This window comes from Erigeron canadensis, chromosome 6 (assembly GCF_010389155.1).
Source record: "Erigeron canadensis isolate Cc75 chromosome 6, C_canadensis_v1, whole genome shotgun sequence".
NCBI classification, from domain to species: Eukaryota; Viridiplantae; Streptophyta; class Magnoliopsida; order Asterales; family Asteraceae; genus Erigeron; species Erigeron canadensis.
In genome coordinates this window covers 32,682,388-32,696,330 of record NC_057766.1, presented here as the reverse complement: position 1 = coordinate 32,696,330, position 13,943 = coordinate 32,682,388, and the positions used below count along the sequence as shown (strand labels likewise).

Sequence of the window (13,943 nt, the reverse complement as noted above, 5' to 3'; positions counted from 1 at the left end):
TCATAGGTCACTCTGAATATACAGATGAGGTGCTCTTCTTTATAATTTTCTGTATAATAAAATTGGGTAACAATCTATACACATGCATATGTTATGGATTGCACTTATATTATAGATGGGTTTTGATCATTTAAAAACTAAAATTTTCGTAAAAATTAAAAAACTGATCAAAATACATTGTGATCTGAATTTAACACAATGTGTTTTTAATATGTTTTTCAAAAACACATTGTGTTAAGTTCGTATCACAGTGTGTTTGAACAATTTTCTAATTTATAGCGCTATCAAAAACGCACTGTGATTTAAAACTTAACACAACGTATTTTAAAGTACACAATTAAAACACATTGTGTTAAATTCAGATTGTCAGTTTTCTAGTTTTCACATAAAATTTAGTTTTCAAATGAACATTTCACACTTCGGATAATCTATTTAAGTCATGTTTTCATCTAATATTAAATTAATTTGCAAGGTTATACCATATTGCCTGGTAATCCTTGACCAAAGGATAATACAACTAAATTGACCAAGGATAGTACAACCAATTTAGGTAGTTGGTTATTTATGTTCGATATTGTATAACTCAATGTTAATAACTTGATAATACCGCGGCAAAGCGCTGGTGATTTTCTAGTTTAATACCATCAAAAGATGGAGCTAGCGAATGGGGATGGAGAGCTTTGTTAACCTTCAAAGACAAGTCTTTTCTAAAAGTGATATAGTTTATTTTCATTAAGTTTTTCTTTTGTTATGGCAAGCCTTTTATGTCTGTCATAATTATTTTAGTTTGCAAAAAAATATTAGAATACTACAACTATGCTTGGAAGGGTTTCTCAATTTCAGCCCGCAGCGAAGTGCGGTGAGTAATATTTTTAGTTTTAAATAAGGATTAAGAACGCCGTAATGTAATAAACTATGACCAAAAAGTTATAATGTGTCTAACTAACGTTTTTCTTTATTGTATGGCGGGAACCTGCTGAAAAGTTATATAGCAATCAACACTGACCGGATAAAAAGGTAGACTGTTACCGTCTTTGAATTTCTTTGTTGACTGTTTACTTTTATCTTACCTGGAATAATATATATTTAATAAAAAAAAAAACCTTTTAATAAAAACACACACAAACAAATCTATATATCAAATATATCTATCAATTAATATCTATATCAAATAGTCAGCTTCTTCGATCTCTCACATAACAGCACCAATTTATGAATTAACCTCTATAATGATTGAAAACCCCTAATTTCAAAATCCCAAATTAAATTATTTAAAACACAAAAAGAATAATTGCATAAACAAATCCACATGTTTAGAAAATCCAAATTCAATTCAAGATTACAGATGTGGTGAACACAGTTTTCTCTTCAGGTGGTGCGGTGGCGGTACGGTGGGGTTGGCGGCACGGTGGTTACCTTCAAGCGGTGGCACGAAGTGAGGGTGGCGGCAGAAATGGTGTTGGGGGTTGGTTGGCCGTCTTTTATTATGATGATGGAGGTTCATTTTGTAGCTATCACTTAGAGTGTATTCTTGAGTTTTTTTTTAAAGAAAACAAAGGGGAAGATTGGATAGGGGAAGAAAGGATAGAAGATTAAATTTATAAAAGCCATTCTTGAGTTTGAAAGGAAAGTGAAAGAAAAATAATCGGAACAATCGCCGGAAACCTGCAACCACCGCCGGAAACTTGCAACCACCGCCGGAAACCTCCAACCACCGCCGGAAACCACACTTTCCACCTGCAACCACCACTTCCACGCAACCACCACTGGAAACCTGCAACCACCACCTGCAACAACCACCGGAAACCTGCAACCACCGCCTGCAACCACCGCCTGCAATGCAACCACCACCGGAAACCTGCAACTACCACCTGCAACCACCACTTCCACGAGTTTCCTTCCAAATCAGGCCAAAATGGCCAGAAAACTTTTGGGGAAAAAAACCTTGATTTTTCCTTCCCTTCATTTTCTTTTCTTTTGGAAAAAAACTCAAGAATGCAAAAAGGTGATTTTTCTTATCTTTCCTTTTCTTTTCCTTTGGAAAAAAAAACTCAAGAATGCAGCCTTAAGCTTTTTTCGTTGAATTGAATCGATTCTATGGTTTTTTTTAGTGGTTTTCTTGAAACTATCCATATGGGTATCTAAAATTTGTGATCTTTTTGTTAGGGTTTCATTTAAAGATATGATAGTGTTTGATTAATTTGTTATGGGTTTCGGTGATGGTGGTGATTGAGGTTCTATTTGTTTCTAATTCGTTGAAGAAATTTTCAAGTTTATCTAAGTATTCTATTGTCATTTTTTCTATTTTCTTGTAATTTGATCATAGAGAAACCCAGAAGCAAAAATTTTTGGTTGCAAAGATTGATAGATATTCAATAGTTTGTTTACAAGGTGTGTTTTGGATGATGGAAGTTAATTTTGTAGCATATTTTTTTGTGGTGTACCCATTTTTTCGGCGAGATGGAGCAGCGTTGGGGGTCATCGGAATCTGAAAAGGGAGACACAGAGAGATATAGAGCAAAACAGAGAAAGAAGAATAGAAGTAGTTTTCGGCGAGATGGAGCGACGGTCTGGCGGTGGGGGTCGCCGGAATCGGAAGAGGGGGAGTGTTAATGTCTGCAAATGTTTCTTTTTAATTCATATTTTTATATAAATATATAAATAGGGTTATATATGCACACTGTAGCTATTTATCTTACGTGGAATGTGTACATGAAGATGACCGCTTCCACGTAAGCTATTTATCAGCTTTATGCTACTTTGGTATAACCATTTTCTAGCCATAAAATAAAAAAAAACGTTAGTTTGTGCACACTATAACTTTTTGGTCATAGTTTATTTCATTTCGATGCTTTTAACCCTTTAAATAAGACAACTAAAAAGGTAAACCATTGTTAATCTATATCCCACTTTTTTTTAGTAACCAAAATTTTCGCTCCTTTCAACATTTATCGAAAAAAAATATAAAAGATATGTTAGATGACTTAGAACATCATCTATAGATATAACTTGTATGATTGGAGTCTCGCGTTGCGGGACCTCAATTTTCGTTTTGAAATCGTTGTGTTGTTTAAACCTTCAACCGCTTAATTAAAAATCATTTTGTTATAGATAAACTTGTTTCAAATATATCTATATTTATTTCATTTCATTTTAGTGTTGTGGAATGTCAATTATTTTGATTACATCTTGTTACTTATGTTGTGTCGTTATATATATGTTAGTTTAAAACTTTTACCATATATATTTATTTAAAGCAATACCACAAACGCATCTAAAATTAATAGTATCAAAAATTGTGATTACATTGTGTTACTTATGATGTGTCACTATATATGTTAGCTTAAAACCATCTAAAAGTTTATAGTAGCACAATAATTCAAAAAAAGAAATGAAAGAAAAAAAGTCATGAAAGTTTTTGTTATAAATCTAAAATGGTGTTAAAATGTAATTATCTTAACAATGGAAGGAGTATTAGTGAAAGTTAGTTAAATGTATAAAAACTCCTCTCCATACCTAAAATTGTAAGCCTTTTCCCATTTTCATAATTAATCCAGTCATTCCACTCTAATTTCTCTCTCATCTCCATCCCTAACCTCCCAAACACACACTTCACCTTTTCACACACTAACTCCATTTTTGCACAAATCCAGCTCAAATTTCTATTTATCAATTGGTATCAAAGAAAAATCAGTTAATCTGAACGATCCATAGCTTGATTTCATGCAATTTTTCATCAAATTTTAAAAATTTTCATTCGAATTCGTTTCAAAACTCAAACTGTGGGATTTTGATACAGTTTGTTTTTGTTCGAGATTTGTATACCCTTAGATGCGCGATTCAATTACGATTCCATCGGTATATCATTTGTGAAATTTCGTTGAGATTTGAAATAGATATCCTTGATTTACATTCAAAAATTTCAAATTCGTGTCTTCACTATTTCACCATCAATTTTCACTCAATTCTTCAGTTTTTGTTCACAAATACATTCTAAATCATCTCCATAATCATTCTCTTAAGTTTCAGAATCCAATTCATTGTTTTGATCATAATCCGAAATTTTGGAAAGTTGATGAGATTTTGATTTTCTAGTTTGAGTTGATTTGAGATATGAATTTGTTGCCAGGGTTGTGCGCGATTGTATTCTGAGAATTTCTGTGTTTGAATCGTGTTCTAACTCTCAAAATCGAGTGAGATACAAGCAAAATAGTGATTTACTCGACTATTTTGTCTTTTCTGGTGTTCTTGCAGAATTCACCTTGAGACGATCTCCACAAGATCTTCTTACATAACTGAATCTAAGACGATCTCCACAAGATCTTCTTACATAACTGACTCTAAAACGATCTCTTTTAGATCGTCCTAGTGCTTATCTAACATTGGTGTTAAGATGATCTCTTTAAGATCGTCCTAGCATCTTGGTTCTGTGTGAACTGTGTGTGGTGGTTTGATCATATGAAGTTGTTGTGATTGGGAATCACACACTTCCTTGGGTAACTAATCTCTTTGAGATTGGTTTTGCTCAACAATTCTGAAATCATACCGTCACTCTATCCAAATTTCTTAGATTTTCTATACTTAGAAAATTTTTCACCCAAGTTTTCCTAAGACGATCTTCACAAGACCGTCCTACCTTTCTTAAACCAATTTCCGAGACGATCTCTTTTTAAGATCGTCTCATTCCTCAAACACTTTATACTTAGCCAAATTGTCAAACATTTTCTAAGACGATCTCAATAAAATCGTCTCACCTTCACTTCAACTTTTTCAAACATTTCCTATGACGATCTTCACAAGATCGTTCCATTTCCAAAAAATTCCAAAACAACTTCTCCTCAGACAATCTCTTTCAAATCGTCTTACATTCCAAAAATTAAAAAAAAAATTCCAAATTTCAATTGATGACTAAACTACAAGATGAGAATAGAAGCCTACAAGATGTGAATACCGATCTTGAATCTTGCAGTGTTAGTTATCTAAACAATTTTGTGAGTTTAACAACAAAACATTCGAAGCTTGTTAAGAGTTACAAGTTGAAGATTGATGAGATCAACAAAGTTGAGAAGGAGAGACAAGATGTTTGCAACAAAATCAAGACTCTTGAAGACAATTGTTTGTAATTTCAATCAAATGAAACATTTCTACAAAAGAGAATCTCTGAACTTGAGATGGAATTGCAAACACAATCAACATCTTGTGACACTCAAAGTGATGATGGCTCAGTTTATCATGATGCAAGTCCAATATTTCCAACTGAACTTGATAAGTTTGACACTGTGTTCTCGAGTTTATTTTTGATGGAAATGAAAAGAAGTGAGATGAAATGAAGATAAAAGAAAGAGAATGAGATGAAACATATTTTATAATTTGTGTTCTTAAGTTTTACATAAATGAAAGGAAAGGAAGTGAAAAAATATCTTTTTTATGCTCTTGAATTGAAGAGAAAAGAAATGATAAATGACAATTTGACAACTATACCCTTTTAAATGTTTAAAGATGGTCAAACAAAACTGCACTGTTTCAGCATCCAAATCAGCAACAATTCTAACTGTTTCAGCACCAAAAACAGCAGCAATAGTGCACTGTTGCAGCATCAAAAACAGCAGCGAACCTGCACTATTTCAGTACCAAAAACAGCAGCAAAACTGCACTATTTCAGCACTAAAAACAGCAACAATATTACAATGTTTCAGCACCAAAAACAGCAATAATTCATCATATTTCAGCACCAAAAACAACCTATTTTTAGCACCTAAAACAGTTATATAATGAAATGCATTGTAATCTAAATGGAAGAGGCAAAGAACAATAGTGATCGATCATTAAACTACAAGGGATAATATCAGTACACTATGACCATTACAAAATATCCGCTGACCCACTAACCTGTCAGTTAGCTGGTTGGCTAGCCAAGATGACAGACAAACCATACATTAGTATAGTGCCTAAAAGAAAAGTAACAACAACATTATAACCTAATGCATACAGAAAACATAAAACCATAGCAAGCACTTGAAATACTTGAAGAGAACAAAAACCATTTCCACTATTAACCTGATGCATTCAACACAAGCAGAATACCAAGCTTGCAAGCAACCTTATGCAGACGACCACTGCTAGTCTTACGGGGAAGTCGGGTAACACCCCAACGGGTCACAACACCTTCGTAACCCTTACCCTTCGTTACCATGGCCATGACAGTATTGGACAAACCCGGACCATTCCGACCTTACAAAAGACACCCAAGTTTGACCCATTACCCATTTTGACAATATCAAAACTAGTAAATAACCCCTACTCAATACTACATAAGTCAAAACTAACGAGATCCAAGCTCTCTCTTTTGAGTAGTTCCATCATTCCCTTTTTTGCTCATACTTAATTTCTGCATAAAAATAGAATAGACCTAAAGTAGCAATAACTTCGGAAAAAAACAGGTCAATAAATTTGAACAAAAGACTCCCATGCTTCAAAAATACATAACAAATCAGATATTAAGATAATGAGTAATGGTGGAGGTGACTATGTATTATTATCATACAATGGATCAGTGAGGAAAGCGTGGCCTAAACCATTATAAGAACACATGTTGAATCAAGTTCCAATCAAGATAAATAACAAATCAGTTTAGGTTAATTAGTATTTTTTTTTTTCATAAACACACCAAATAACCTTGGTAGCCCTATTAACCTGATAATTCTAACATTGCTATTACTGTACTTTCTTGTCAATAATCATTGTTGATGAACAAAGTAAACAAATAAGTGCAGAAAAAACCCAAGATAATAACCTGAGAAAATCAATAAAGATGCAAAGAAGTTAATTACCTGAAGTGTAAAGATCGATCCTTGTGGAATAGAGGAGACTCTGTTGGCGCCAAAAAAGAAGAAGTAGATAACTGGTTTGGAGGGAAGAAGAAGAGTATTATATAAGGGATAGATAGGGTATATTAGTAATTTGAGAAGATGACCATTCGTTTTCCTTTGCAATCGGCCCAAATTTGGGCGGAAGATTTGATATGGAAATTGTATAGCTACCGGCCTTCCAAATCTTATTTAGTCAATTTTTTTCTTTCTTTTAAAAAAAAAAAACTCAAAAACCCATATTTTATTATTTTCTTTTCACATCACTTCTTTTCCTTCTTAATTTACGCTCAAGAACTCGGTGTGAAAGTGTAGCACATAAATCCTAATGTTATAAAACTAGTTTTTAACCGCCGCACGTTGCAGCGGCAATAGCTATTTTGAAACTTGCATAATCGTATGCAGACTAAGAAAAATGTTCCTATTGTACGTATTTAAAATACAAAAACCATATGTACGGTTAATGTACAAATATTTACAAAGTAAACTAAAACTCATCCTAAAAAAAACTCTTAAAAATCCTCTTAACCATAGGATCATAAGATGTGACGAAATCAAGAGTTGAGATTAAGAAAAACACTTAGTAGAATTCAGTTGTCACGAGTTGAAGGTTTTAGAAGGATTTTTAGGAGTAATCATTTTCCGTTGAAATATTATCATCTATAAAATTAGTTAGAAAAATATATTCTCAAATACAATGTCCAACTAATAAACAAAAAAGGTTTATAATGATACAAATGGTTTTTTTTAAAAAAAAAAAACTCATTTATATTTGTTCCTTTATTTTTGTAACCTGAATTATATGTTTTAGTATAATATAGACATATAGTAACTAAATTCTTAGAGCATCTCCAATGGTATAGCTTTTTCTTAAAAGCTTTTTATAAAAAAGCTTTAACTCCAATGGTAAAAACTTGAGAATGACTTGAAATTAGCTTGAAATCTTTAAATTACAATTATATATATAGGAGAGAGAGTGTAATGACTTGAAATTCTTCAAGCTTTTGTAAAAAAAGCTTTTATATCCAATGGTAAAAAGTCTTAATGATAGCTTTTTATAATAGTATCAAGTCTTGTAAAAAGCTTTTTCAAAATTACCATTGGAGTTGCTCTTATGTTCTATGCATTCTTCTACCAAAGTAGGGTCGGTCCTTTTTTTAAGTTTAATAAAATAAAAGGTTTTACTATGCAAAACCATGGGCTGGTTTTAGAAAGCGGTGGGTTACAAGTTATGAAAACCTACACGTGTACAGCCACATTGTATTTTGTTGAACCGCACTTTGTTTAGCCACATAGTTTTGGTTTACTTCTTTTTGGCCTTTCTCCATCTCCTTTCTAGGTCACCGTTTTCATTATTTTTTTCTTCTTCCATAAGACAAAAAAGTTTTATCTTGTATTCACTTTTGATTCTCATTGATCTACACTCTAACAAAAAATTACCGAATTCTTAAGGTTTTGGTATTCAATGGTTTTTCCAAGCAGATGGTATATTTTGGCAAAACACGGCGGTGGGTGACGAAAAAGTAACGGGATGGCGGCATGGTGCTGGAGCATGTTCGAGACATATCCTAATGTAACGTCGCTTTTGTTAGTTTCTTTTTAAATACCATATCTGATATTTAACCTCTATATATTACATAAGGTTTTAGGTATTTTTTTAATAGTATTTTTCTTTATATTATACTTTTTTATTTATTTAATTACTTTTTTTAAATACAAATTTTTTTTTGTATATTTTAATACCAGATCTCATTTGATATGTTCTTGAAAGTTTGGATGGAGATCGGTTGATCTGATGGTTGTTACTGGCGGTGGTTTCCAGCGGCCGATGATCATTACCAGTGGTGTGAGACTGTGACATGTTGGACATATTATCTTTAGTAGTTCATCAGATCCGCCGCCGCTGCCGTTATTCGGTGCGGTGGGTGTTGCCGGTGGTAGTTACTGGCGGTGGTTGCAGAAGATATCTTCATGTATGTGTGTATACGTTGTGGGTATATTTTATGCTTTAGAAGTTGTACCCTGTGCCTAAGATATTGTAAAGTAGTTTTGTAACTAAACCGTTCACTGTTCAAACCAAACCGGATCTTATAACTGAACCGGCTAAGATACCAACTGAACCGGTACTGTTCAAATTAGGATTGTTATATATATAATGCGAAAGTTGATGTGTGCCCAGTGCATAAAATTGTCAAGAAAGTAACACTCCTTCCTAACCAGAATGTCATGGTATCTAGAATCAATGGACGACTTTTAAAATCTTAAGAAAATACCTTGTACAAGACTTTTCTCTCAGCTCTAACAAAGTCAAAGAAACATGGAGTCTTAGATAGTCAAAGATCTGTGGCATCATGATTCCTACTATCACATTAGATAGTCTTAGATATGTGTGTTTGACCAAGTTGACTAACACATCAGCGAAAAGGCACGAGAAATCTGTTTCCACGTTACCAAATATGACCATCGAATTTTAGTATCATTACAAAACATTCATTTATTCATTTTTAATTTTTATATTGATTAAATTTAAGTATCAAAAAACCCAAATTCTTATCCTCAAAATTCATTCATCAAATTCAATTATTCCAATACAAATTCATCCACTGAATTCAATTCAACAAAAACCCACCCTCGTATACATTCAATTCCAAATCTACTTTTTTGTTTACATCATATAAAAATCAGTTTGAAATTAATAAACAAGAACTTGGAAAAATTAAATAATATAGATTAATCTTCTTTTTTTTTTTATCAGGAACCGAAAGTAAATCGAAAGAGGAAGAAGGTGATAATGAAGTGATCGACGGTTTGTGATGGTAAACATATCTATGTAAATATATTCAGAACTATATATAGTGACTACGGTTGGAGAGAAAGAGAGATAAGAGTGACAACGGCTGCCAGCGGTGTGGTGGTGGAGATGGCCGGCGGTGTAGTGGCAGTAGACATGGCCAGCGGTGTAGTTGTAGTGGACATGGCCGACGGTATTATGGTGGTAGATCTATATCTACATATATACACACACACACACACACAGATCTATATACAATAGAGTAGATAAAGAATGAAAACGACTGATGGGTGGCGGCAGAGATGGTCGGCGGTGTGTGGTGGTGGAGATGACGGCAACATCAACCATTTATTTCTTTCTAATTTTTCTTCAATCTTGTACAAATTACACAAACACTGATTACACATTTGTTGAACATTTGACCCCAAAATTTTGTTATGAATTACTCGTATTTGAAAAAGATGTTGGAAGGATAGAGAGTGAAATGCTTTGACTGTGTAGCTTATTCTATGTATAAATAAGGGTTTATGTATAAATAAAAAGAGGGGAAATGGAAAAGAGGGCAGAAACATCGTTTATATAGGGAAGCCCAGCCTAAGTGGAAGGTCAACCAGTCAAAACCACCTTTACGTGGCGAAAACAACCATCCGGTATTTTTATAGCCCCATTTAGACACTCACGATGTTCCCACGTATATGAAATTTTACGTTGACCCTTTAAATAAAAAAAAGTGACAAATTCAGGACCTTTAAAACCAATTAGCCCTTAAAAAATATAAACAACATTATATATTTTTTTTGTCATACTTTGTTTTGAACATTGAAAACATTTTGTTGTTATAAGATCATGTTTTTATATTTAATTATTGAATTATTTTTTTAAAGGCCCATTTTCTATAGTCGAGTCAGGCCTTTAATTTTTCTTAACATTTTCAAGGATGACACTGTAAGTTCCCCAACCTTCTACTCATATCCTCAACATATCAACTCATCTCAAACCTTTGAAACACCGTTAAATTTTTTGACAAAATTATATTTAAGTTAAGGCTTTTTTGTCCGATGAGAATGCAATGGAAGTGAAATATATATTATGCAAACTTCCATACAACTTTAATACTATTATTACAAGCGTGATGCTAAGGATATAAAAAACTATAAATAGTATTATATAATGTATCATGAGAAAGGGTTGTTAGCTATATAATCACTTTTTTCATATCTTAATAGAAACCTTACATTATATATATGATAGTATGATACCAACTTTAGTTATATATATTATGGTAGTGTCTTTTATATTTTGAATGGGTGTTGTTTCTATAAAACTTTAAGATTTAAAAAAAACTAAAACATTGTTGTTATTATCATCGATAATGATGATGATTTTCCTTTGGAAAAAGGATAAAACGGTATTTGCTGTGTTTTTTTTTCAAATATGGTCCTATGGGCATCATGGACTAAGCTACCTTGCACATGGAGGCAACAACGGTGAAAATTGGACCGAAAGTTAGTTTTGGATCAAAATTGCCAAAAAAATCTGATTTATTGCATCAAATTCGCCAATTAACATAAATTTGGACCAAAAGTACAAATGGTGTGATATCGGAGGACCAACCGCCAATTCAAAACCCATTATATATTAGGAGGCCTGTGAACATATGTTTCCAATCTTACAGATCGACTCGGGTTTCTGTTCTTTTTCTCTCCGTGAAACTGATGGCGGCTGTCGATGTAGATATTGGTTTAGATATGATGGAGCGGATCCTGATACGATCGGATGCGGAAGATCTGTTGAGATGGAAGATCGTCTGTAAGTCATGGTATTCTTTAATCCCCACTCCTTATTTTGTTGATTCCCATCTAAAACATAATCGTGAATTTAGTAATAACAATAATGCTAAAAGGATGATTGGGATAGCCCGCGATGATGCATATCTTATGGAAAATTATTTATATATCATTGGTTGTGCCAATGGCCTCGTATGCGTCTCTCCCCAAGGCTTTGAATTTTTAGTTATGAATCCATGTACTAGACAGACCATGAAAATACTTGAACCCCCACCTGAACCTCTTCCTGAGAGTGACCAAAGGTGGGAGTTGGTTTGGGGGTTCGGTTATGATTCATCCAACAACGACTACAAGATTGTAGTAGGCCTTGTGACGGAAAGACGAACCACACGTTTTTATGTTCTTTCACTGAGGACACTCCTTTGGAAGTTTATTGAAGAAATCAAGTATTTATATGTGGAGACTAATATTTGCGGCATCTTTTGTGATGGGGCACTTCACTGGCTTATGTCGATTTGGAAAACTCGTAAGCTAGTCATTTACTCTTTTAATTTATCTCGAGATAAATTTACAAAGACTCAACCACCACCCGGCGTCGATGATAACGACTTCAAGAAACTTACTTGCATGGGGGCCATAGAAGAATCTCCGTACCTTATACAATCTCATTGGGAACTACCCACCAAGATATGGGTATTGAGAAGCAACAATAGTGGAAAACAATCTTGGGTTTTGTTGCCGGATAATTATGTGATAAATTGTGATGCTGTATGCTTCATGAGCGATGACGATTACTCTGTTTATTATACACTATCACCTGATTTTGAATTCAACACTCTTGACTACATTACTGCCCCTATTTATGTGCCGAGTCTTGTATCTCCCCATGTTAAATTGGATTCTAGTTCTAAATTCGGCTCTAACGACACAACTATTATAGTGGAAGATGAAGCAGCTTGCAAAGAGGAATGCTCTAACCCTATATATGTGCCGAGTCTTGTATCTCCCCATGTTAAATTGGATTCTAGTTTTAAATCCGGCTCTAACCACATAACTATTTCAGTGGAAGCGGAAGCAGCTTGCAAAGAGGAATGCTCCTAATAAGGTTAGCTCTAATCATTTTGTTATTCAAGGGTCCTTTCGTATTTAGTTTAATACTATTACCACAATCTAGCATTACTGAGTTGTAGAGTCTATTATACAAATTTTACAAATTTTACGTGATGGTAAATGTATCAAAAAGGTGGTACTAATATCACTTCCTTTTTTTTAAATACACAGTGTTGGATTATAGAGATTTAACTGATGCATATTTAATGTATACCAATGGGAAATGCATCACCTTTATATTGAATAATGATCTTGAGGTGTTTTCTTTTTCTCTATCTCTACTACATTATAAAGCATTTGCTTCCTTCATTTTTTTTTGTTGAAAATCTCAAAATATTCCTGTCAATACCCTTACAAGAAATCTCAACCACTTATTTTTCTCTTTTTCATCAAATCTCAACCACTTATTTTTCTCTCTTCATAAATCATTTTATTCTCCTAATTCGTTCAAAGTCTTTTATCTCAAAAACACTACATCGATAAATTATAAAAGTTATATGAGTGTTATTAAAATTTCATGCTCTTTCATTAGAGATGTTCTTCGATATATACTTTCGACAAAATTTTAAATCTGAGGGCGGAGCCCATACGGCTAAGGCATTTGGCTCTATGACCTACCACCCCCACCATCTCACCGCCACAACGTGCCGGTATTTTCCCTCTTATAGTATAACTACCTTGTTTCTGGCTGTGCAATAGCCCACTATTATCAATATTTCAAAGCATATCATCCATGAGCAAACATTTGGTTTTACGATACACAATTATCTCTTATTGAAAGTACTGCTCATCAATGAAATACATCAAGGTCTTTGACTTTACTTGCATATCTACCTCAGAATTTAACACTTATATATCAGTTTTTGATTTCTTATATTATAGGTAGATACATATTGGTGATTTCTTGCCTAGTTTTAGTTTTTACTTTTATTTAGATGTACAAGTCAATTAAAATTAATTTTTGCCTATTGAATACAATATTTATTAAATAAAGTTTTTACGTTTAATTCATAAAATTTATTTTTTATCATAACTTTAATATCATATCATATCAACCTTCTAACACCTTGCGCCTAGTTATAAAGGATTATACATAACATGAGCCTAAACCGATAAACAAGTAGGCGCATAATCAAGGATCAGTTAGTTTCACATTCAATTAAATAGTAAGTAATTAATCATAAGCCATTTAAAAAAATAGGTAATAAATTATAAAACTACAGAGTAGAGACTAGAGAGGATGCAGTCATAATTTTAAAGACAAGCACCATAAACAATAAATCTCAGTTATTACAAAAAGAACATTGAATAAAGATTCTTTAACCTTCTTCACAAGTCAAGTGGAAACAATCAGCAGCTTCCTCAGTCTTACGATGGCAGCAGAGGTAG

At 33.2% G+C, this 13,943-nt stretch overlaps 1 protein-coding gene across 1 annotated transcript; it reads left to right on the top strand.

Moving 5' to 3' along the window:
* Positions 1 to 11,372: 11,372 nt before the first annotated feature.
* LOC122604734 (F-box/kelch-repeat protein At3g23880-like) lies at positions 11,373 to 12,545 on the top strand. The gene has a single exon (XM_043777603.1). The coding sequence runs from the start codon at positions 11,373 to 11,375 to the stop codon at positions 12,543 to 12,545; it is 1,173 nt and encodes a 390-aa protein (XP_043633538.1).
* Positions 12,546 to 13,943: the final 1,398 nt, after the last annotated feature.